The sequence below is a fragment of the Crinia signifera genome, chromosome 3 (assembly GCF_055691185.1).
Source record: "Crinia signifera chromosome 3, ASM5569118v1, whole genome shotgun sequence".
NCBI classification, from domain to species: domain Eukaryota; kingdom Metazoa; phylum Chordata; class Amphibia; order Anura; family Myobatrachidae; genus Crinia; species Crinia signifera.
Window position 1 is genome coordinate 123,498,828 of NC_139219.1, and position 27,313 is coordinate 123,526,140.

Below are 27,313 nucleotides of genomic sequence, written 5' to 3' on the forward strand. Positions count from 1 at the left end.
TGTCCGGAGGCAGATAAGCACTCACCAAAGGGATGATGCCGATCCAAGGCTGCTACTAGCTGCACCGGCAACCAAGTAAAGAACGTGGCCCAAGCAGGCTCCTGAGAGGAGGCTGTACCTGTGGGCATCGCCCACACATTGTAGCAGCCTGCGCATAAGCCGTTCTGTACTAGTCATGGGGGTATAGGCCAGCATTACAGGATGTAAAAGTACAGTACGCAGTAAGCTAGTACTAGGCACATACAGCAAAGCCATAGGCAGGCAGCCTTTCTGACAGGCAGTGACAGTGTTACACAGTACACAGCCAGCTTGTAATAGACATACAATTCAGTGATATAGACAGGTGCAGTGTACAAAGCAGTGAAATATACATGCACTTATTGTACAGACAACACAGTATGCGTCTGATAGGCAGATAAACTCTGCACAGTTAGGGTCATGTTGGGAATCGAACCCATGACCTCTGCACTGGGATGCAGCAATGGCAACCATTACACCATTCACACTATTTCAAGTGACTTAAAGGCAGGAAAGCAATGTAGCAAAGCAATGAGGAAGGCTAGTCAGATGCTTGGTTGCATAGGGAGAGGAATCAGTAGCAGGAAAAAAGACGTAATAATGCCACTTTATAAGTCATTGGTACGGCCTCATCTGGAATACTGTGTCCAGTTCTGGAGACCATATCTTCAGAAGGATATAAATACATTGGAGAGTGTACAAAGAAGGGCAACTAAAATGGTGCTAGGCCTACATCACAAAACTTACCTGGATAGACTAAAAGATCTTAACATGTATAGTTTGGAGCAGAGAAGGGAAAGGGGGGACAGGATAGAAATCTTCAAATATATCAAGGGTTTTAACATAGTACAGGAGGGAAATTTTCTTCAAAGTAAAAGAAGTAATAAAACACGAGGACATGCACTGAAACTGGAGGGAGGTAGTTTCAGGGGAAATGTTAGAAAGAATTACTTCACAGAAAGGGTAGTGGATAAGTGGAATAGCCTCCCATCAGAGGTGGTAGAGGCTAAGACAGTAGAACAATTTAAACATGCTTGGGATAGGCATATGAATACCCTTACAAAGAAATAAGGATCAAAAAGGGTTGAGATTACCTGAAGGGTAAAAAAAAGGGGCAGACTAGATGGGCCAAATGGTTCTTATCTGCCGTCAAATTCTATGTTTCTATGTTTCATTCTGTCCTTTATGCTTCTGACAGGCAGTGATGGTGTTAATCCACAGTATACAAATGTTGCACTGTGCTCTGCTGAAATAGCTGACCAGAGTTTGAACTCTGTCTGTAACCTGACTCCTGTTTTTTGAGGAGAGTTACAGGGGAGCCCAGGTGGCCTGGCAGTAAAGGAGTGGAACCCCAGACTGGCTGATGAGCTCTCTGTGTCCCTCCATGTTAAGTCAGCATGACATAACCAGCAATACATGTACAGCGTAACAGAGTTATATTCTCAACTCCACGCCAACGTGGATAGTAGGGGTATGAAAAGGTCGGAGGACGCGTACCGCCGCCGCTCGCCACGCTTCGGGTTGGCGTTAATCGTGGGGTGCCGTTGAGGGGGTAAAATTTGGGGTCTGGGGACTACTTTACATTGAATCCAATGTAAAACAGGGTCCCAGGGGCCCTATTCACATTTGATTCAATATAAAAATCGGGTCCATCGCGTCGGTCGCATCGCATGCGATTTGGTCGCATGCAATGCGACCGACGCAATTTTTCCGACCCGATCACCCCGATACAAATCGGTGTGGCCGTGCTAGGAAACAAGTACTGGGATGACAATTACACTAAGACAGAGACAAGATTCCAATGTACATTAACATACCTTGAGAGTCAATTGAAATTTTCTCTTGTGGAAAAGTACCTCTCCTGGTGCCTGTAGAGCAGGCAAAAACCATTTCTTTTGTATATATGTTACACATGGGACTAGTAAAGTCTGGAACCACAAGCTGAGAAAAGAGCATTTCTTCAGTCTGTCATAAAAAAAAAAAAAAAGTGTACAATAAAATTAGACACCTTGTACAGATTTTACAATTACTGATGAGTGATGACAAACATTTTCATTAGGATTCACTTGTATCCCCTTTAACACTGACTCAGACCTGGGTACTGAACACTTCCATACCAACTCGAATAGTCCCCACTCACACAGAGGCGACCAATCAGTAGCCTTTTAAGCATAATCCAGGTTCATTAACTACATGGATCTGACTTTTAAACTGCAACTGACCCAGGTTGGACCTGGGATGCAAACCTGTGGGGCACAGCAAAATGCATAATCTGGGACTTTTATTGAACTTCCTAGTTGCCTGAGCAAAGCCTATGGCCAGTATTCAATGAGAAAAATTTGCCTTGTTTTATGGCGCGTTTGTGCTGTTTTCGCATTGGACGTTTTTGCGTTTCGCGTTCACTCCAAAAGTGAACCACCCTATTCAATGTGATATTTTCGCCGTCTTTTTAAGTGATTTTCGCCGTGTCTCTCAGTGTAGCAATTCTCCATCTTTTCATGGAGAACTGGAATGTGAACTTTTAAACTAAAAGTTTTTTTTTGAAATTTTGGTGTAAAAAAAAAAAAAAAAATCAGGATTTTTTTTCTGTGAAGGGGCATGTTATTTTTATTCATGTGCTTATAGCACATGAATATATATTTAAAAAAAAAAAAAAAAAAATTTATTAAATTATTATTTTTTTTTTACACAGAGCAGCCAGCAGGGGGCCGGAGCTCTGGAGCCGCTCATTAGATATTCATATACTCACTGCATCCGATCATTACATATGCACGATCGGGTGCAGTGAATACTGGGTCCCCCGCTGGCTATAGGGGGGAAGGGGGGGGGGGGGGGGGCAGCTTGTGCTGCCTGGGTCCCAGGGAGCCCTCCTCCCCTCCACATATGTTCTGGGGCAGCCAGGGAGACTTTAATCTCCCTGGCTGCCACCGTCCCCCGGCTTCCTGCCAGCTCCCTGCCGCAGACGCTCGTCCGCTGCAGGGGTTAAGACTCGCCGCGAGTGGCGGCGAGTCTTAACCAGATTGAATAGTGGGAGCAGGAGTGGCAGCGAGCCCTACGGAACAGGGCGAGTGCATGGCGAGAGAAAAATCTCTCGCCATGCACGGAGAATTTTTCACATTGAATACTGCCCTATGTATCCTTTATTGGATAGCACTACCTTCTCCACAGCTCCAACAGACCACCTACATTATGGGACCCAACTTCTCTGCATGCTATAGGTCTGCTAACAAATAACCCCTATTCTGGACTTTCTCGTGGTGTTATTACTTTCTCGTGGTGTTATTACACAGCCGAAGTGATGTGTATTCATGGATTTAAACATTAAAATGATGTGTTCTGTGTTGCACCTACAATATGAATAGGCTCTAATTTCACCCTATGCATTTTGCGGATGGATATTTAATGTACAATTCCCAGTTCTAGAGGACAGTGGACTTAACTATTCATTATGTATAGTAAAATTCATATAATGCCATCTTGCTAAAGGTAGTTTGCTCATTTTAATCAGTTTATTCATATGTGATGTTTTATTGAACAATATGAACTCATAATGTAGTACACTGCACTGAACGTATTTTATTGGTTACCGTTACATGGCTGTTTTTTCTTATTTTTTGTTTGTCGATATTTTACAGTTTGACACTCCAGGCCACATAAGGTAGATCCAAACATAAAGTGACTTGAGCTGCATGACCAGATTAAAAACAGACTGTAAACACAAATACCATTCACATTTGTGTAACAGCCACACTCTTGCTTTTCAGGATAGCAGAGTAGAAAGCATGACAGCATACCCTCCAACATGACCCATCCCATTAGGTACAAAATGCTCTGTTCCTGGACTTCCCTGCCAGTGGCAGTTACAGATGTGAGCCTACAGCACAGTCCAATATTCAAAGAGGGGGGGTCACATCAACTCTCAGTGATGTTTGGGATGGCAGTAGGTGTGGCTCCCCTTTTTGAATATTGGACTGTGCTGCAGTCTCACATCTGTAACTGCCACTGGCAGGGAAGTCCAGTAACAGAGCATTTTGTACCTAATGGAATGGGTCATGTTGGAGGGTATGTGACACACACACACTATATATATATATATATATATATATGTATTTGTATGTATATATATGTATTGTATATATATATATGTATTTGTATGTATTAGAGCATGTGGTCACAGGCCACTTTCACCCCAACCTGGGAATGGCGAGTGCTGTTTGCACCCCATTCGCAGGGATGGCGAGTGTTGTGGTACTCTGTATGTGTGTATATATATATATATATATATATATATATATATATATATATAAATAATGGAGGATGAAACCGTCACTCCACAATCTGTGTAGGATGAGGCCCGGGGTGCTGCAAACAGGTATTCGGTATATAAGTGCGGCTATGAGGTGGGAGTCTCTGGTCGTCCTGACAACGGGGTGACAGGTCAGATATTCGGTATATAAGTGCGGCTATGAGGTGGGAGTCTCTGGTCGTCCTGACAACGGGGTGACAGGTCAGACGCAGATGGATGACGTCACAGGACAGCGGGGATGCGCTACACGTGTCCAGGAAGTGTCAGGGAAGCAAACAACTGCCGGAGGCTGTGTAATGCTGAGGGGGAATATATATAGCGCACTTCACTAGCCAACTGGTTTGCCATCAGATGCCTTATACACAGCAATAGCAAGCCACTTCGCCATACCCCCTAGTCCTCTGAGATTGTAGTTTTTGGTGTTTCCCTTTTGCATCCCTGGATGTGGGCATCATGGGTGATTAAAGAAAATGCCTTTGTGAACTCCTGGGCTTGCATTCCAGCATGACTGCTACCCCCGCATGGTGTATAGGATTGTCCTCACATGAACAGCTGCACCAGTCAGCTAAATATTAGCTCTATTTGTTCATTTACCATCTGCCTTGGTTCAGTGGTGTTGGTAACCTTGGAAAAGGTCCATATTTGGGACTGAAATTCAGATTTGATCTGATCAAGCTGGAAATGCTGAGTGACTTCTGCTTTTTTATGTACACAGCACTTTGCTGCTGCATCCCAGACTGAAAGATTACTACACTGAGAGCAGATCTCCACCCACATACATTATATACATCCATCATCATCATATCAGATCACATCATATTCTATACATCACTCAAGTGTTTTGACCTTTTTTTGGGGGTGTAACATACCAATAAAGATGGCAACTATCTGAAACACAAATAAATGGTGATTTTTAGAAAAGCATGAAGATTCAGTGATGTAGTTGTACATTTTCTTATGGTTTATTAAACCTTAAAGTTGAGGTTTATGTTACGGGAAACAAAGTTAAGGCTGCCCTATGTTGGCAGTTATTAAAACAAAACAAAAAAAATAAAGTAGCCTTTTCCTTATATTTTGCTGCATAAAGCCATTTGGTCAGGTCACAGGAGCTAACCTGCATAAATCTCACCTGAAATGGAGGGTTGAACTGTGTGACCTCAACGTTGATTTCACCAGAAAAGTTGTAGCCTTCATCCTTTACAGTTACAAGTGCATAATAGCTTAGGCAAGGATCATCATTGGGGTGCCAGGCAGCAGCCAGAATGATCAAACCATCACTGATTTATGGGAAAAAGAGGAGACATTTCATACACACATAAGAAAAAAGAAAGAAAAACAGAAAAGAAAGAAAAACAGAAAAACAGACTTAGGGCAGTATTCAATGTAAAATATTCTCCGTGCATGGCGAGAGATTTTTTCTCTCGCCATGCACTCTCCGTGTTCCGGAGCCTCCTGCTCCCCCTATTCAACGTGTTAAAGACTCGCCGCCACTCGCGGCGAGTCTTAACCCCTGCAGCGGACGAGCGTCCGCGGCAGGGAGCTGTCAGGGAGCCAGGGGACGTAGCAGCCAAGAGAGATTAAAGTCTCTCTTGGCTGCTGCAGGGGATATGGGGTGGGGAGCAGGGCTCCCCTGGACCCAGGCAGCACAGGCTGCCCCCCCTATAGCCAGCGGGGGACCCAGTATTCACTGTACCCGAACGTGCATCGGGTGCAGTGAATATATGAATATCTAATGAGCGGCTCGAGCGCTCCGGCCCCCTGCTGGCTGCACTGTGTAAAAAAAAAAAAAATGTAAAAAAATATTTTTTTTAAAATTAAATATATATTCATGTGCTATAGGCACATGAATAAAAATAACATGGCCCTTCACAGAAAAAAAAACCTGATTTTTTTACACCAAAATTAAAAAAAACACCCTTTTAGTTTAAAAGTTCACATTCCTGCTCTCCATCAAAAGATGGAGAATTTCTACACGGAGAGAGACGGCGAGAATCACTTAGAAAGACGGAGAATATTTCACATTGAATAGGGTGGCTCGCCTTTGGAGAAAAAAAACCTCTCTCCACCGCGTGAAAAGCACAAACTCTCCAGAAATCACAGCGAATTTTTCTCATTGAATACTGCCCTTAGGGGGATATTCAATCGCCGTCGAGCATCTCCCGTGGGGGAGATGCTCGACGGGCCCTATTGAATGCTGTCTTTCCTGGCAGAACGAGCCCGACATCTCTAGCTGTCGGGCTCGTTCTGCCGAGAACAGCCGGGAAGTGACGAGCTGCCGGCTGCATCTCGTCACTTCCCGGCCGCAACTCGCGGCCACGCCCCCTTCTCGTCCCGCTGCAGGCGGGACATTGAATCCTGCCTGCATGTTTTCGGTCGAGCTGACCGAGAATGGGACTGGGTCACGGCAGGCGAGCAAGCTCGTCTGCCGTGACCCGAAGATTGAATACCCCCCTTAATCTCACTACAATCCAAATAATCTACAATACATCCAAGCATTTTCTGCACTGTGGGAGGTGTTAAACAGCACTATGCAGGAAATGGATGTCAAACAACTATTTCTGTCTAATATCTATGAGCGTTTATTAACCCTTTGAGTGCCAATGTTGCTGTGAGAGCAGTGCTCACTGTGGCTGTTCTATTTTGGGTACAATATTTAACAAAACTTCAGCCAATTGACTTCAGATCATTTGCCGGCAATAACTAAAGTGATTCATATTCCTCAACTTCGACCCTGGCATTTTTTTTTTTTTAGAGAATATTTTTATTAGAGATGTCATGAATACAAAGAATAGAAATCACAAGAAAACCTACGCAGAGGTTTCACAATTAAAATTAAAAATATTAATTGGTATGTTTAACATTTTAAAGACATCTGTTGGTTTTAAGATATTATAATATTAAAGAATATTAAAAATTAATAAAGAAAGAGGAAAGCCATAAGAAGGCCAAGAGGAGGGAGAAAAAGAAAACAAAAAGGGGGAGGGATCCAACCCGCCGGGGCAATATTATCACCAGAAGGTCATGCAAACTAGCACAGGATCTTTTCCTAGGTCATTTAGTGAAAAGCCGGAGTGACATTTATTTATTTACAGTTTCTTATATAGCGCAGCAGATTCCGTTGCGCTTTACAATAGCAGACGTGATAAAACAGACTGGGTAAGAACAGACAGACTTGGGGGTTAGAGGGCCCTGCTGCAATCTATAGGGATATAGGAGGGAAACATTAAAGTAAGTGGTCCAGGGTTCCCAGACTTTAATGATTTTTTTTTTAAGAGCCTTTCAAAATGCTAGTAATTTACTCCATAGAATGAATGTGCCAGATTTTGGCAGTGATTTCAGCCAATGTCGGTAGAGCCGAAGATCTCCAATGGCCTGCAATACTGGATCTGGCTGCCAGAACTATATGAGTGAACAATTTGTTCCGTGCGTGAGATGCCTCAGGGATATTCATAGAAAGGAGGAAACAGCCAGCTTTGAAATTAATATGTATTGATAAAATAGAGATAGCTAGAGCTGCTATACTTTGCCAGAGAGGGACTTAAACAGGGCAATCCCACAAACATGTAGAAATGTGCCATCCACACATTTACATCTCCAACAAAGGGGGGAAATCTCAGTGTTCATTTTGTTAAGCCTAACTGGGACATAGTACAATCTATAAAATAATTTGCATGCGTTTTCTTTTAATCTTACACATATCGAACTAGAGGCTACGTTAGAGAATATATCGGACCATTCTTCATCCTCAAGTTTCTCCCCCAAATCATTTTCCCACGCTTTTTCATGTAAATCTCTATTGTTTGAACTATAAGGCAACACTAAAAAGGTACAGAGAAGATATAAGCCCCTTACTAGTTGCTCTACGGAAAACTAGGTTTTCTATTGAAGACAGGGGTCTTGCAGTCATTTGTGATTTTACCGAAAAGTGGAAATATCTTGGGCGAGATTCTCTATCACAGAAATGCGGTAAAAACCCCGTTATCGGGGTTTTTACCGCATTTCTGTATTCTCTAACCCCCCTTCGCAGCGTCAGCGCTGCGGAGGGAATTGCCAGAAAAAGCTGGCGATCCCCTGCAGAAGCCTATGGGCTTCTTACCGCAGCGCTGTGTGAGGGATCCGTCACGGATCCCTCCCAGCATGCCCCGCGGCCGGAGCGTCGGTCTGCGCATGCGCAGTCGGACTCCCGGGTCATAGACCCGGAAGTCCAGCAACGGCGCCGCATCGCAAGGGACAGCTCTTATCGCAAGAGCTGTCCCTTGCGTTAATGACCGCATATTTTAGAGAATATGCGGTCATTAGAAATGCGATGCCGGGCGAAGAGGGCTGCGGATTTTAGAGAATCTCGACCCTTATCTGGAGATATTGAAATAAATTTTTATGAGGGATTGAGTGTAATGTTTGAATTTCCGCAAAGGTGGGAAAGGAGGAAGGGGGGCAAAATTTAATTATCTATTGGTAATGTCCAAGACATATATCTTAAGTAACAAAACTTAGACCATCCAAATTTCAATGTCTGAAAAACAACCTTTGAATTCAAGATAAAGCATTCAAACAATGTGATTGTTGACAAGTTATGATAAAGTTTTTAAATGTCACAGTTTCTTGTGTTAAGGCCCCCACACATTAGGGTCTGCCCTGACTCCCCCTGCAGCTCAATAAGATTTGGCACTGTGCCATTTTCTTTACATGTGATAAATCGGATGCAATATAAATCACATGTAAGCCCAGGTAGCTGCATGCAGGTGTGGCAGATTTGAAAAATCCTATTCAAAAGACTGGGTGACTGCTGAATGGCTGAGAGCTCTCTCAACCAATCATCTTAGCACCCACCCAATGCTTAGAACCCACAATATGCTGCCGACGGCTTCAAATAAGATTTTATGTGCAGCCTGTCTGACCTCTGACTCCGATAGGACCACGCATCGGAACAGTAAGCAGGTCATACACTTGCAATTTGGACCGATTTCTTTGCCCGATCTGCTGGTATAGGGTGAAATGTATGGGGTCTTAAGTTATGTAAGTGGTACAATAGTTAAGCCACATACACACTAGAAGATACAGTTAAAGATATCTTTCAGAAAGCCTGTTCTGAAAGATAATCTTTTAGTGTGTACACTAGAGGTCGTTACAGACCCCCTCCCTCATCCAGCATGTCCAGACGAGGGAGGAGGTACTCATTAATAATGGCCATGCTGCAGTAGCTTTTGCTCTGCAGAGAAGTGTGGTGGAGGAGGTGGTAAGAGACGAGCGGAGGGTGAAAGAGGCTGGAGGGCGGAGCGTGCAGAGTGTCCCCAGGCAGACAGCGCTGTGGCCCCTAGCACAGAGAAGCAGCAAGCCCCCCGGATGAAGACCACCAGGTACGCCCCGGCCGGCAGGACCCATGGCCACAATTGAAACATCCGGAAGCAATAGCAGAGATTTACAGCCTGCAGGTCCCAGTCAAGGACTGCTAGAACACAAACACCGCCCCCCATCAATGTTCCTGCTCCAGGCGAACTTAGCGGCAGTCCTCCCCCCCCCCGGGTGGACACCCAAGGGAGGAGGTGAACGGCACTTGTAACGGGGGGAGCAGCGCAAGTGGACATCAGCCCAGAGAGGGACAAACTCTCCCACCCCCCCACCCCCCCATCCACACAATGACTTGCTCCTGCCACACTGGCCCACCCCCAGCACTACAGCAGGCCAGCTCTGGATCCATACGTGCTGGCTGTGGTGTGCTGAAGAGGAGATGGCCTTTTACTGCTGCCCTATGAGAAGCAAAGTCATGATGGTGCTGCAGATGGCTGCCTAGGATCTGTGCCACCCAGCCAAAAATATGTACCCCGTGTCTTCCCTGTCATGTTCCATAATCTGTACTGTTTTTTTACTGTTTACCTAGCTGGCTCTTGTAATGGACCAATAGCACTGCTGAATAGCTGCCTGGGTGCTGTGCAGCTCTGCAAATATATGTACCCCATGTCTCCCCCGTCATGTTCCACATCTGTACTGTTTTTTTACTCTATACCTATCGGGCTGTTGCAATCACCAAGTGGAGCCGCTGAATGGCTGCCTGGGTGCTGTGCAGCTCAGCAAATATAGGTTCTCCATGGCCGTGCCCCTCATCAGGATACGCCTAGTGCAGTGGTAGCCAACCCTAGCCCCCGAGAGCTACCAACAGTTCCCATTTTCTAGCTGCTGCACAGCTGCACTCATTAATCACTGACACATTTTAAAAGATACACAGATGGAGCTAATTAGCTCACTTGTGATTCTGTGAGGAGACCTGCAAAACATGCACTGTTGGTAGCTCTCGAGGACTAGGGTTGGCTACCCCAGGTCTAGAGCATATAGGTATGTGTAATATCTCTGTCACAGTTTACTTGTTCCCACCCTGGCTGTTGCCCAGCAACCCAAATCTAATTCATAGCATACGCAAGTATACCTGGCCAATAAAAGCAATTCGGATTCTGATGCCAAAAAGACATTTGTAGAATTCACTGTTAAAGAGGCTATAAATCATTTTTTCCTAAAAGCATGGCACCAAAACGTTTCCTGGGATGGGAAGTTTTTCCATAATTGGGAACACTGTGTCTAGCATGTTGTGCTGCCCTAGTTAGGGTTCTCAAGTTGAATCCACCATTTTGTATGGATGTTATATGATTTACTGTTCTTGTGTATTTGTTATCCTTTGCTGCCATCTACTGGCCAAGTTATATTAACCTCTGTAAGTTTATCTATGGATTTAATTACCTCAGGGCTCGACAAACCCCGGGGGCCAGGTCGCCATGGCGACCAGATTTTGTTGTCTGGCGACTAGATTCCTCGAGGTGGGGCCTGCCGCCTTTTGAGGTCATAGGACGCAGCTGCAGTGTGTCCCTGCTCGTGCCTAAGCCACATACCCGCGGATAGCAGTGTCCCCATACTAAACCATACCCACGGATAGCAGTGTCCCCCCCCCCCCCCCCCCCACCCACCAAACCAACCCGCCCGCATACCTCCGTCCCTCACATGATGGGTGTTAGTACAGTGGGCAGCTATTTGAAACCCGCTCCCCCCTGTCCGTATAGCTGTGCGCCGCGGGTGACGGCGCAGGAGCTGGTGTAACAGTCACTGCTCCAGCTCCTGCATTGTGTGCTGTGGCCACCTAGTTGAATCCCTCTCCCCTCCCCGCTTAGCTACTAGCTAGTAATGCGGGTGTCAGTAAGAGCGCAGGAGCTGGTGTCCAAGCAGCTCCTTCTGCCCTCCTGCCAATTGTAAGTATTACTGGCTGGGGCAGCACACCGTCCGCGATGTACCCCCACCCCACCCCACCCCAAAACCAACCCGGCCGCATACCTCCGTCCCTCACATGATGAGCAGCTATTTAAATCCCTCTCCCTCTGTCTGTATAGCTGAGTGCCGCGGGTGTCGGCCCAGGAGCTGGTGTCAGTAACACAGTCACTGCTCCAATCAGCTGGCAGCTCACAGTCAGTGTGCATGCATGAGTCTAACTTGTGCTCAGTGTGCATGTGTGTTACCATCCTGTTTGCAGCCCAGGTTCTGTCCGGTGCCTGTCCCATAGCCCTGTACTCTTGTCTCCATGAGCTATGAGGTAAGCTCCATTGTGTGCAGCCTGTGGCACACCGTTCGTGAACCCCCCCACCCCCTTAGCTCCCTGTAGTGTATACAATACAGCCCTGGGAATGCAGGGTAGGTTGAACTTGTGTGGCCCAATCTGAAGGAAGATTACTGTCCTGCTATGTGTCACATAGCCCTGTACTCTGCCTCCATGAGCTGTGAGGTAAATATCTCTCCTTGCTGTGTGCTACAACTGTGCACTGTCACTGTCAGCCCTCATGTGTTACATAATACAGATACAGTATACATGATGTACTGTAACATTCATAAATGTGGTAAATATGACTATGCATTATTTTATCATGTATTACTGTGTATAATACAATTCCATTCTGTACAATATCAGTGTGGGTTATGACTAAGGCCCTAGTTTTCAGTCTTTTTATTTTTTGGGGTCGATTTAGTTTGTCTGGCTCCTATACTTTTGTCCTGGCTCCTAGATTTTAGAAAAATTTGTCAAGCCCTGATTTACCATATGTATGTCATGTGACTCCTCCTCTTCTGTGAGCTCACTTCTAGTAGCTGTGTCTCTATGGGTGCAGACATGTACTCCTGAGCTGCAGAAAGGATTTTGCTTTGACCTCTATGTGTCATCTCCCAAGGTATATCTGTGCATCATCTCAAGGTACAGCAATAAAATACCTCAAGCATTACCATTTTATCTTCCTCACTGGATCTTTACATGCAACTGGTGTTGCTAAGGGAATTAACATAGGGAGTTCACTACCTTCCACTGTTTGCATAAGGGTTGCCACTCACAACTGTCAGAGACTTCCTTTATGTGCATCTGTGGCAGAATACATGTACTAAATGACCCAGAAAAAAAATAAAAATATGATGCAAACATTTCTATACCCTTCCTCATTACAGTTTTGCACTGTAGGAAGGAGAACATGGTAATCATGTCTTATTGTATAAGAAACATTAAACAGCAGCAATTATTTGCCCCTATTTTTTCCGGCGTGCTTTCGTAACCGGTTTCTGAACAATCGATCTCATAAAAAATGTCAAAAGGGACTCACATGTTCAGCTTTAAATCCAAATATGTAATGTTGATGCTTTCTTTAATTTCTTCGTAGTTGCTTTCAGAACCCTATATATAAAAAAAAAGCATTGAGCATTTAAATAAATTTACTATTCCAAAGCTAAAAAAAAAAAAAAAAAAAGTAATTGTGTAGACCAGGGGTTCCCAAACTTTTTTGAATCACGGCACCCTTGAGCATCAAAATATTTTCAAGGCACCCCTAGGATAAATGCTTCTTATCGATAAATTCAGAAAAATAATATTAAATTAAGTGCATTATGTTTATATGTCACAGTTATCTGGTGAGGGACAGGCTAGTGCAGAGCCATGAGGTGGCAAGTGTTTACAGGCCTAACACTATCTAAACTTCTACTTTGTCCCAACGGTGCAAGTTCTTTCAACCAGCAGCAGCAGTGCGTTTGGCTCTCGATGCCAATGGATGATCTGGGTGGCGAGATATATAGTATTTAAGTATATAACCTGCTTTCTGCATGGATTCACAGATGTGATTCAAACAGAATCCCACAATCGATTTTTTACTTTTTAAAAAGGTATTTGTACTGTATAGTAAGTTTAAGACTGGCCAGACCAAAAAAATAAATAAAAATCACACACATTATAAATCGGATCTGCCACATAACTGATCATTTAGTGACCAGACCATTTAGTGACCAGACCAACACAAACAGGAGGAAGTCCAGTTGCTATGGCAGCAAAATACTTCCTTCTGAAGAAAATCGCCAATCATTAAGGGGAGTGACTATTGCACCAAATGATTCACTTATCTGACTCAGCTGCTATTTCCATTGTTGGTATATCACTTTATAGCCATGTTCACCCTCTTTTGCTGATTACCTTCCAAAATACATACTGGAGTTTGCTCACCTGTTCATGGAATAGTGCTCAAAGCCTACATGACTACTAAGGGGGAAGGTTGAGAATAGCATGGCTATTGAAGAGCTGCATGTTAGAAATGATTACAGTACATCACAATATTGGATGTTTATATGCTGGAGTGGCCTAAGTACTTTACCATATTTATAACAAATTAAAGAGAACGGTCATCAAAACCACCTTAGTCATTTGGACATTACGTTAATTTAATTTTTAAAAATGAATCATTTTGAAGATGTGTATTCATTTTTTTTAATCATTAATAAATAATTATCTTATTTTTGCACTCTTGTAATAATGTGCACTGTAATATTATTTAAAATATAGCTTTCTATTAACAACCCAGAATTGTATATGGAGCTGCATTTAGGTAAACTAGAGGTGATAAGAATATATAGATAAATTAACTTTAGCTCCCAAATTAACAATAGTACAGTGTAATAGGGCACAGGAAAACAACACGCAGTATAGAAATATCTAAATTACATATATCGCACCACAAATTTATTTGTGAGATTTTGAAAACATTCTGTCACTTAACAGCAAATGAGAGAGGGAGAATACAAAAACCAACCCACTTACCCAGATGGCATCAGAGATATTTTCTTTAAGCACCCGGCTCGTATCCCAACTGACAACATGATATTCAGAGGTATCATCCATCTCCCATTTATTTATACTGGAGCTAGTGAGAGTGTAGAAGCAATCCTCTTTATCCCAAAGCACATTGAGAAGCTGGAAAGGAAAGACACCACAACCAATGAGTTGAGATTGACTAAAAAAAAACAAAAAACTTGTGTATTATCTGGGCGCCCGATTTTTTCATCGGGTCAGGAAAATCACATCGCATGCGACCAAATCGCACAATCGCAATGGTTCCAAATGGTCCCTGACACCCGATTAACATTAGGGGCAATGTTAAATGCCCCCCAGGCCCCCCCCATTAGGTGTATGCCCCCTCATTATTAACACCACCCCACCATCAACGCCAACCCAAAGCGTGGTGAGCGCAGCGAGCCCGCGAGGGGCGGCGGTACGCGTCCTCTGAATTTTTTCATACCCCCACTATCCACATCGGCGTGGAGTTGATTTTATATAGTGTGGCGAGCGCAGCGAGCCACCGATCCCGAAGCGTAGCGAGCCCCGCGAGGGGGGCGCGGAATATGAGCCCGAAGCGTGGCGAGCGCACGCGGATTACTTAACATGATTTTGCGTCCGCTCGCCACGCTTCGGGCTCGTATTCCGCGTCCAATCGAGGGGCTCGCTGCGCTCGCCACGCTTCGGGCTCGGTGTCGCGCTGCACTCACCACACTATATAAAATCAACTCCACACCGACGTGGATAGTGGGGGTATGAAAAAATTAACAATGCGGGGGCATTTGGGCTAATACACCTAATGGGGGGACCCTAGGGGGGCATTTAACATTGCCCCTAATGTGAAATTGAGTGTAAGGGACCATTTGGAAACATTTAACATTGATTGCTATGGCAAAATTGCGTCAATCGCATCGCATTGCATGCCTTAAGTTAAGGCATGCAATTTTCAACATTGGGCGCCCAGATAATACACAAGAACCAAAAGAAAAAAAGGCTAACAGAATTCAATGTTTCTCTAAAAGAGTTCATAACTTAGTACAAATTCCCCAAATTTAGGGGTCCATGTAGTAAAGAGAGATAAGGTTGGCAAACAAAAGGGGCAGAGAAAATCCCTGAACATATCACTTACTGAAATTTACTAAAGGGAATTGATAGCACTATTAGCAGGCTAAGAAATCGGTGCTACATCTATGCCACTTATCACTGCCATAGGCACCTATGACAGCTCTAAGTGTCCCATAACTTACTAATGGAAAAGGTAATTTAACATCCGTTCACCATCCTGTAGCTCAGGGGTGGCCAACCAATCGGAGACAAAGAGCCCAAAAATTTGTTCCGTTAAGATAAAGAGCCGCGACCACAAAAATGGGCGTGGCCTAGCTCCCAGAAGGCCACGCCCCATTTTAAACTGTTAAATATACATATAACTCAAAAGTTGGGAGGCACACCCAGGTCTTATAGTGCAGTAAATAAAGTAATAAGAAGCGGACACTAAGGTCTCATCAAGCTTGATGTCAGGGTATGTATATACATATTAGTGTTCCCGCTAGGCTGTTTTAGCGGGGCGCTGCGCCCTGCCTGATTTTTAAAGGGCAAAATGCGCCCTGCCCCTCTAGCAGCGCCCCGCTAAATCAGCCTGCAGTCTGTCCCGCTGGAGTGCCCGGGCCGTCGCATCGCTGAAGGGGGCTTGCCCGGCCATGGCTACGTCCCGGCAGCTCAGTGACGTAGTCATGGCCGGGCAAGCCCCCTTCAGCGATGCGGCGGCCCGGGCACGCCCCCTGTAGTGACGCGGCGGTCCCGGTCCGCCCCTCCAGCGCCCTGCCTCATTTGGTTCCTAGAAGGAAAATGATATATAGGTACTTGTTTCCTAGAACGGCCACAACGATTTAGATCGTTGTGGTCGTAAGATAAAAAATCGGATCGATCGCATCGCATGCGATTTGGTCGCATACGATGCGACCGATCCGATCGACCGATTTTTCACCCGATTTTTTTTTTTTTTCACCAGATTTGTTTAAATTGCCCCCCCAAATGTTAATAAGTGTGCTAGACCCCACGATAGACGTGAAACCGAAGCGTGGCGAGCGCAGCGAGCCCGCGAGGGGCGGCGGTGCGCGTCCTCCGACCTTTTCATTCCCCTACTATCCACTAGGGCGTGGAGTGAGAATATAATAGTGTGGCGAGCGCAGCGAGCCACCGAGCCCGAAGCGTGGCGAGCGCAGCGAGCCCCGCGAGGGGACGCGTCTAACTTCACAGGTATACGGCTGCGCTCGCCACGCTTCGGGCTCGGTGGCTCGCTGCGCTCGCCACACTATTATATTCTCACTCCACGCCCTAGTGGATAGTAGGGGAATGAAAAGGTCGGAGGACGCGCACCGCCGCCCCTCGCGGGCTCGCTGCGCTCGCCACGCTTCGGGTTCACGTCTATCGTGGGGTCATGGCGGGCACATAAAAAATGTGAAATGGGTCATATTGGCCCATTTCACCTTTTTTATCATTTTTCCCTATGTGAGATGGACTTAATCAAGTCCATCTCATCTTGTGCCATTATAATGGCACAAGACCGACCGATTTCAATGTTAAAAGATTTTTTAACATTGAAGTCTATGGAAAAATCGGGTCAATCGGTCGGTCGCATCGCGGCCGATTTTAATTGGTCGCGACCGACCGATTGACCCGATTTCTGTCAATCAAAGTGAAAAAATTGTAAAAAATCGGCCACATCGTGAGGATCGTGTCCCTTAATTAAGAGCCACGATCACTCACGATTGTGGCCGTTCTAGGAAACAAGTACCGATATATATATATATATATATATATGAAGTCCAGAAGACCGGCACGTCCAAACGCACATACGCTGTAGATAACTAGCTGGGTGCCCACACTAAGCGATTTCAACAAACAAAATGTCTAAATAAAGACATTGAAACGTTGCTTTAAACCGGTTTCCTGTCTGGTTCATATGCGGGGAGTGACACACCACCAAAAAATTGTATATATATATATATATATATATATATATATATATATATATATATATATATATATATATATATATATATATATATATATATAGATAGATACAGAAGTACCAACACACTCGCCATTCCTAGGAATGGGGTGCAAACAGCACCCACATCCCAGGGTGGGGTGCGGTGGCCTGTGACCACACACTCTAGTAAATACAAACACAGGGGGCCCAGCACTCACTACAACAAACTAACTCACCTTAACAGAGTGTGTTGGTACTTCTGTATCTATATATTTGGGTTGATTTTTATTAACCTCTGTTACTGTGATCATAGCTTTCTCATGCACCCTTGATAAGCTCATTTACCTGAAACCTGTGACAGCTGCCCCTTTAATTCTAATTCAGGTGCTGTGTTTGGGATTGTCTCACCTTATAAAAGCCATGTTACTTGGCAGTTGAGCATTAACCCAGAAAAAAAACACATGTTCATTTTAGCTATGATGTGTAAGCAGGTGCCAGGTTCTCAAGAAAAACAGTTGCTAGTGTAGGACTTGCAGTGAAATGGGGTCCCTTGGCGATGGGCTGCAAGCTTAAATGCATTGATCAATTCATGAACTAAAACCCCATTATTTATTTATTGATTATTTGAATGTTAAGGTGAGTTAGTTTGTTGTAGTGAGTGCTGGGCCCCCTGTGTTTGTGTATATATATATATATACTTCTGCTGACTTCTGCTTTCCCCCATATGATTGGAAGGGGATGGCAATGCTTTTACCAGATGCATAGTCTCCCGGGACTACCTTTTTTATTTCCATCAGATCATTGTACTCCCTTCTGGCCTGCAGGGTCACATCCCAGTTCTGAGTGGTACGAGTTTTTATACCAGCCTGTTAATGTACAAGAAGCTGGACGACTTGTTTTGTTTGACATTGAACAGGTATCTGTGGATCCCCAGATTTGGCTTGGAGTTTCTTTGCTCCATCATCCTGGCCATGGAATTTAGGGATTTTTTTTGTCTTCTTGGCGCATCCAGGATTCCTATTTACACATCCCCATCCGAATCGGCCACCAGCGCTTCTTAAGGCTTCATGCTGTGGTCCGATGACTACAAACTTCAAGCATGATCATTTGAGGTGTCTGTGGCAAGTCATGCTTTTTGTGAAATAGCTGCTCACCTTTGTCCTAAGGTTGTTAGAATTTTGGCTTTTCTGGATGACCTTCTCCTGGCCTAGTCTCCAGGTATCCTGAAGGTCCATGTTTATCTGACTGATCTTCTACAGTTAAAGTGGTGAAGGATCAGTTGGTGAAAATATAGGTTGATGTAATCTCATGAGTTTCGTACATTCCTCTGTCAGTGCCATATGTCAGTCGTGAGTTCCTTGGTCTCCTCATTCGACATGGAATACACCCAGTTTCGCTTACATCCTTATCAAATGGAAATTTTAGAACAGTGAAACGGGTTCTGTCTGCACCTCAAGGTACAAACGATCATTGTCTTGTATGAGGCTTATCACTCCCTCTTGTGGTGACTCCATCGGTCCCAACTGGACAGGGGGTGCACTTTGTGTATCCTGGACTGGGTCGTGCTCACTACCAATGCAAATCATCCAGGGTGGGTTTTCGTGTCTTGTCAGCAATTGTTCCAGAAAAGGTGAACTACTCAGGAGAGCTGATCCTAAAACTCAGGGTGGCACCATCAATGAGGTTGGCTGCATCCACCACTGGACATGGTATAATCTTCCAGCTCTGTCAGTGCACAAAATTGGGATGCTGACTTCCTAAGTCACCAGGACTTACATTATGTTGAGTGGGCTCTACATAGAGAAACTGGTCTGCCATTGGGGTTTCACAGACTTAGCCATGATGGCTTCTCTACTCAAGTATCAGCTGCTGAAGTATTGATCCTGGAGCTCTCCTGGTAGATACACACATATATTCTTGATTGTGACCATGTGACTTTTAGATTGTGGCGCTGTAACATTACATCTTTGCCTCCAAGGCCTTTTGTCACAGTCTGAGATGGCTCTGCCAATCAATGTGAACATCTCTTTGGCTCTCTGGGGAGCCCAGGCCATCCTGGCCATCCACCTTGTATTTTGTAGGCCAATGCCATGATCTTAATTATTAATATCTTAATAATCAGAAGGTCACAAAGACAACAGTGGTGGAGGCAGCTGAGTTCCTTTCCTGGGCAGAGACCTTTTTGTTCCGACAATCTCATTTGTGTTCATACTTGGAGTACAAAATTGAGAAACAAATTTCTGCCCCAGATGTAAGTTTCTCCCATTGAAGTGGTCTCCCAACCCAGCTGTCTTCGAACTGTTTGGAATTAACGGCGTGGAATCAAAATTACACAATTGATGTGACAACCCAGTGTACCACCTGTTTTCACAGTGGATGCCATGACTGTTCCATGAGATTTTCAGCTAGTTAATCTGTTTCCACTGACTCTGTGCATCAGGAGTCAACAGCTTTATTTTAATACTAGTTGCTCTAGAAGGGTCACGCCGGTCATGGTACGCTGATATTTTCAAAATGTCTGTAGGTTCGCTTTAATGGCCTGGCTTAAGAAACCACTTTTTAAAAGCTACTGTCTCCCCCCTTTTTTTATTATTATTAATATACTGTGAGCCTTGAAACTGTGTTTGTCACTTAATTACCTTTAGAAACTTTACATCTTGTGACATGAACAGAAAAGAGTTCATATCTCCCAAGTTTCTCCTTTCTTGTTTCTTGGCCTTCCTTAGTACAGATTTCATCCCTGTAAATTCATTTCCAGCATATTTTGGTTCTTTCAGAGGTCCAAAGCTCCCTTTTACAGGGTGTGGTGCAAAAATCAATTTTTCGACCGACAGTAGGATCTTAACCTTGACCTATCGGCTCTCAAACACGATTTGAGCGTTTAGTTTCAGCGTATTTTCAATTTGCTCCTTGGAAACTGTTCTTCCTTATGCCTATGGCTGGGCTTTTTTTTAATATACCATACTGTAGTTCTCTATAAGGTTCCTACATTCCAGTTGAATGTTATTTCAGCTTTACATTTTAAATCAGGAAATTTCTTTCCAATTTTTATTTCTTCAACATCTTCCTGGGATCAGGAAGATCTGGCCCTTCTGGGACCTGTAGATTAACTTGGACAAGACTTCTGTCTACTTCACAGATTCTCTGCTTGTTCATTACGGCACACACAAGCGTGGATAGCTGCAAAGAAGACCTTTATGTGTTGGATCCTCAGAACTATTCTAGTGCAGAGCATCCAGCACCAGATCAGGTGTCTGCGCATTACAATATTTGGATGGCTCACAGTCAATGTCTAGGTAGACAATAGGTCGTCATCAAAACGATGACTTTGACAAAAGATCAACACAAGAAAAGCTAATTGTTGACCTAGAGCATGCTGACCTGTTGATGGTTTATGTAGACACACGTTTTGTAATTTTAGTCTGAGCTTTCCTACTCCTTGAAGGGGTGACTGAAGGTCCAGTGTCCCCAAACCATGCTGTAAGAGAAAATTAGGATTTTCAGTCATTCTCATTGAATCCTTTTCTTAGGCAGGCAGGAGGACACCGCAGGAAATTTTTGGGGAAAGTGTCTGCAGCGCTGGGGAATGCTAGTGTTTGGTGAGCAACCTAGCAGTCACCACGATGGAGGAATGCCAACCTCTAAAACTTTAAAGAAATTATTTGAAGAACATGGGACACTTATTGATATGTCTGGAAACCATTATAACAAAACCAATTTAATGAAAACACAAAACTGCACAAACACAAGTAGAAATAATTTTATAAAGAAAGGCTAAAAATATTAAAATAATAGATAACTAATATACAACAAAGATTTACCTCCCGGAGGTCATGGATTAATAAGAGTTCATCTTTAAATGGTCGCAAGCTTGCTAATAATTGAAATGTACACTCAATATGAAAATGGCCTCAGATCCTCGATCTGACTGGGATGAATGGCGATAATCCTTAATGGGGAGAATGGTGTCCAGAAGTTGGATAAATGGCCAATGATCAGTATACGGTCACATTAGGATATCCACTTATTTATAGTATCAAAGTGCTGGGTGACATTTACCTCCAAGTGTGTAGATAAATATCACGAATTCTGGGCATCAGGCACTCTACAGGCTGTAGCTCTCTGCGTGTAGTAAGGCTCACACAGCCCTGTGGGGTAAAGCTTTTGCGTAATGTAAGGATGCTGTCTGTTGTGCTGTGACCGGCACTGACTTCCCGGCTGCCTGTCCTCCGGCGTGGTGGCTCCTGCCGCCGCAGGGGACCTCACTGCTAGTGGTATGCAGCGGCTGTGCAGGCTCCAGCCATCGCAGTTATCGACGTGTAGGCTGGCACCACAAGTGGATGCCACTGGATTACAGCTATGAAGCTGGGCAGGGGGACAGTGCTTCCCTTTCTGATGTGTTTTTGGTTCTTAACAGTTTTTCCCTACTAGTTTATTTTATTGTTTATACCAGTTTCACTCTATTACAGGTTGGGTATCCCTTATACGGACATCGTAGGTTTTCAGAATACTTGGGGGGGGGGAGGGTTGTTGCCACAGCGGCCATCGGATATGTCTTCAGTGGCATCCATGATCCCAAGGATGCATTGTGCTGGTGCACCGGTGAAGTCACTGGCGTACATGTGTAATGCATCCTTGGGAACGAGGATGCCACTGAAGACTAATCAGTGGTCACCGTGGATGCCAGTGGACAACGTGACAGTCAGGGAACCAGGTGAGTATGTAAAAAAAGAAAGAATATTCTGAAATCCGGAGTAATTCCACAAAATGCTTATGTTCCGGAACATTTTGGATAAGGGATACTCAACCTGTGCTGCGACTCCTTACCAGTCAGTTAAATAGGTACTGGCATTATGGGGTTGCAGAGAAAAGGGGTTTTTCAATCTATACTGAACTCTTGCCCATCCTGTAAACCTATGGTCCAGTATCCTCCAGCCAGTTTGAGAAAGGTAGAATTATACTCACCGATAATTCCTTTTCTTCCTAGAGATCCCATGGCAGCCAAAACCTTGGGATTTCATACCTCTCCCTTCAGATAGACAGGTTGTTTTTTTCTAGGACCTCCCCCTTCCTGTATAAATGGACTCTCCACCCCTCCATCCTTGTCTTTTTTTCCTGTCTCTTAGTTTTGAGTTAGACTAGGCAGAGTAGGTTTGTTAATTTCTAGTGGAGCTTACTTCATGAGCAGGGGTTCCCAAAAGGGGAAAGAGCAGCATGGGAGCGTGGCCTAAACAGAGGTTTTCTGCCCATAAGGAATCGTACCTGAAAGTGTGCCCATGTTGGAGTCGGTTCAGGGTTCCCTCAGCGGCATACTGAAATGTTATAAGTCTGCAGGACATGCTAGCAGAAGCAGCATGAGAATATGCCTGTAACGCTGCCTGATTTCCGGACGACTACAAAGACCACAAGTAATTGCGCTTTGACGCAAGCTTCCGGCCGGAAAGGAATGGGATATGGAACTACAAGCCCCATAATCCCCAGCGGCGAGTCCGGGAATTCGCGTCTTTTAATAACAAGACGCTGCAGGTAAATGCTAACTTTTAATTTAGCGTTTTTTTGACATATATGTAATATAAGTATGTGGACAGCAAATAAATATGCACATATAAAATGAGGCATTAATGAGGAATCAGCACCTTGCGGACTACATATCCCAGAATGCAATGGGATCAAACATTGAGTTTGGTGCCTTTTTTTTATTTCTGCAGCTACTTAAAGCCCTGCATGGGGTTTTGATAGGAGGCTGTGTGCTGTCCTGCTGCATTAGCAAACAGAACCTGCTGTAAGGTATGGAAACTATTCATCTTGTTACCTTCTATGTGAATTAAAAAAGGATTGGTTATACCAATACTATATGTATGAATTATGCAGGTGTGCTGCTGCATATTACAAAATGGATCTGCCTTCCCCCCAAAGATCGGATCGTGCCCCTGCGACGTAAGCTCCATAAGTTTTACTGTGTTAGGTAGGCTAGTTGTATATTATCATTTAGAATAACAGTGACAGAAAAATCTTCTTGTTGGATTTACTTGTAGTGTGCCTGTTAAAAAAATTACTACGGTTCCAAAAAAGAAGACAACAAAAAAGAAGAATTTAGATACTGTACTATATCTATGATCTGTGATACAGCATTTCCTAGTTCTCAAGGGAAAACTCTGAAAAATGTGAGGCTAATACTACGCCTACTCCGGTACAACCAAAAATGCTACAAGATCTTATGGATTGGATGAAAAAGTATTTTGTGACCAAAGAAGAATTTTTAGATTCTCAAGGAAGTAAAAGATCCAGGGATCAAGCTGGCTTTAGTGATGATAATGCATCTTCAGAGGAATTGGTGGTAGAAGTAGAAGATACTTCAGCAGAGGAAGGAGAGATCAAAGAAGAGACTAGGGGGCAGATGTATCATAGCAGCGCTTATCGCGCCGCTATGATACTTCCTGCTTCGCCTCAATAGCGAGGCGAAGCAGGAAGGGACATCGACAAGATGTATTAACATCTTGTCTGCCGAAGCGGGGGAGCATTAACTCCCCCCTTCGGCGATGTCCCTTTCTGGAGATAGCGCATTAGTTAATACTGATGCGCTATCTCCTGTCCCCCGGCCGGCCGCACTGGGCATGCGCGGGATCTCCAGCGCAGCCCAGACCTAACAGCAGGGACAGCGCTGTCCCTGCTGTTTAGATAGGGCTTCGCCAGCCTGATGCTGGCGAAGCCAAACCCGGCTTCGTGCGGAACAATCAGCGATGGTGACCGTTCATACATTCGGCCTGCTATCATTTTGATAGCAGCGCCGATATGGACAGGGGCGCATAGCGGCCGCTTCATACATGGGGGAGAAGCGTCATCAGTGCACATAACGTGCGCTGATACCCTTCTCCCCCATATCGACACATCATACATCTGCCCCATTGATCTTTAACTTTGATAATGTTGAAAATATCTTGAAAGCTATATATATAAAACTATGAATGTTAAAGAGCCAGTTACACCAGAAGGTGGACAAAATATATCATTCGAAGACAGATCAAAGAAAGGTCGTCATTTTCCAGTACACCAGGTTATGAAAGACTCAAAGGAATGGTCTAATCTTGACAAAAGACAAGGAAAGTTGTCCAGAGTAGAACATACAGTATGTACCCGTTAAAAGATGAACTCTTCCTAAAATGGTGTGAATTGCCTAAAGTCGATGCGGCCGTGGCAGAACTGACTTCAAGAACCACAATCCCCTTGGAAGATGGGGCTTCATTCAAAGATCCGATGGACAGAAGGATGCAAGGGTCCCTTAGAGAATTACATTTCTCTTCAGCAGTTTCTCTGAAAACAGGGGTATCTGTGGCATCAGTAGCAAGGGCGTTAAGACTCTGGGGAACTTCGTTACAGTGACATTGAGGACAGAATCTCCTAACAATATCTGCTAAAAAATTTAGAAACAATGCAAAAAGATATTGGCGAGATCCATGGCAGCCGGAGTATCAGCAAAAATAATGAATAAACCTTAAAAGAAAAGCTTCAAATTGATAAAGCCGCCCAGTGTGTGGCGAAACGCGTCTTATTAAGGATCCACAAGCTCCGGTCTCAACAAGTGCAGGAGAACCGGCACATCGTGCATACTGCACTGAACAAACCCCCAGCGGCGTACATCCATCACGGCAGGCGCTGCTATTCAGCCTCTACACGGTCTCCTGTCCGGCTCATTACAGCCACTTCTCCCCATCACGCTGAACAGCCTGACCCGGTCACACACTCCGGCGGCTCAGCAGGGAGATGCTGCATCGATTAAGGAGCTTATGTGGACACTGCTCACTTACCCACAGTGTGCCAGCCAGCTATTTTATCCAACAAGCCTTCGACATCAAGCCACCCGCACTACAGGGAAGGCACGTATCTGCACACGTAAGTGAGCACCATTTACAAACTATTCCTTGCTACTTGCCACTTACTCAGTATAAGGGACCATCTGGGACTCCAAACCACAAGTGTGAGTGAATTATCCCACAGTGTGGACACTAACCTCTTTAAGTGGACTACCGAGTCTCTATACTAAAACAAAAAGCTTGCATTTACCAAATTACCCCAATGTGGGATTAACATCAGGCGGAGATTTGACATCAAATATTTATGTGTACCTCCGATGTCTATTACAGTGCATACTAATATGTTCAATTGAGCAGATTTATTTTATTTATTTTAATTTTTTCTTTATAGTTTCTCTTTTACATTTTTTCTTTTAAGGTTTATTCATTATTTTTTCTAATAATAATAAAAGTATTGGTTAAGCGCTCTCCCTTGGTATATTTGGTATGTGGAATGAGTGACAAGATGCTTGTGGTGTGAAATCAAATATAAGTTTAATAAATCAAAAAGCAGTGTATATACATGTACATGAGAATAAATGTAAATGATGAGTAAGTAAACCTTGGATGAGCCCCTGTGGGGGAATTGGGCTGCCAGCAGGCTCCTTTTTACCATAAGCCTGTGGGGCTTAGGTCTCAAACAGGTTGGGGTGGTGTGTGTGTTGCCAATGATAAGTCCTTGCGGGTATAAGGGGTCGGCAGAACCCTTTAACCATAAGCCTGATGGCTTATGTCTTACGGAGGCAAATGGGCATGTGGGTGGGGGAAGGGGTGTGCCTGTGAGGCGGGTGGGTGGTGCACAGTAGTCCAGAAAACACAGAAATCACAGGGGGCTGGTGGCAAAGTTGATGATGGTGGCAAAGATGCTTGTTGGTACATTCAACAAGCATCTCCTACAAGCACCAAAGTCTCCGGACCGGAGTCGCCAGCACACTCCCCCAGTGACGTCATCACGCCGATCCAGGAAGTAGCGTCCGGGATGCACTCGTGGAAGCCGCGTCCTCTCACATCAGAGCGGCTCCAACATCACTGCCGGCCGGGTGAGCACCTCTCACCTTGGACTGGCTACAGCAGCCTGGAAATCATGCACAGCACCGCTGCGAACACTCTGCAAGTTGCCTGACTGGGTAAGATCTCTGGGAGCGGGACGCCGCCACCCAGCACTGCCCACCCAGACATCCATTGACTTTGCCACCAGCCCCCTGTGATTTCTGTGTTTTCTGGACTACTGTGCACCACCCACCCGGCCTCACAGGCATACCCCTTCCCCCACCCACACGCCCATTTGCCTCCGTAAGACATAAGCCATCAGGCTTATGGCTAAAGGGTTCTGCTGACCCCTTATACCCCCAAGGGCTTATCATTGGCAACACACACACCACCCCAACCTGTTTGAGACATAAGCCCCACAGGCTTATGGTAAAAAGGAGCCTGCTGGCAGCCCAATTCCCCCACAGGGGCTCATCCGAGGTTTACTTACTCAACATTTACGTTTATTCTCATGTACATGTATATACACTGCTTTTTGATTTAATAAACTTATATTTGATTTCACACCACAAGCATCTTGTCACTCATTCCACATACCAAATATACCAAGGGAGAGCGCTTAACTAATACTTTTATTAATACTACCATTGAGCACGGGCTACTCAGTTGAGCTGCCCCCACATACAAAAGGTTTAAAGCGCTGTAACCATCACCATTTTTTCTAATAAGGTTTATCTTTAGGTTTATCATATTTTATATTCTATAATAAAGTTTTTATATATTTGTATATGCAATTGATTCATTTTCTACATCCAAAGCGCCAAGTGGTAATTTCTTCCAGTATTTGCTCAATTAGAGGGCAGCATCCCTCTACCACAAAGATTGCTGGGATATAGATAAACACCCACTGTTCTCAACCATAGCGCCAACAGACATCCCTTTTTGTCCAAGGAGTATCAGCAAGAAGGGCACTATGGTTGAGATCGTGGTCGGCAGACGCCCATTCCAAGAACCGATTAGTATCACTTCCCTTTGAGGGTTCTCAA

General features: G+C 44.5%; 1 protein-coding gene across 1 annotated transcript in view; it reads right to left on the reverse strand.

Moving 5' to 3' along the window:
* The window catches only part of NUP133 (nucleoporin 133), a 167,659-nt gene that overhangs the window by 96,347 nt on the left and 43,999 nt on the right, over positions 1 to 27,313 (reverse strand). Inside the window, exons 7-10 of the mRNA XM_083176459.1 lie at positions 14,421 to 14,573; positions 12,943 to 13,013; positions 5,454 to 5,601; positions 1,836 to 1,983 (exon numbers count right to left, since the gene is read on the reverse strand). Of these exons, the coding sequence (XP_083032585.1) occupies positions 1,836 to 1,983; positions 5,454 to 5,601; positions 12,943 to 13,013; positions 14,421 to 14,573 (520 nt within the window). The remainder of the gene's footprint in view (positions 1 to 1,835; positions 1,984 to 5,453; positions 5,602 to 12,942; positions 13,014 to 14,420; positions 14,574 to 27,313) is intronic.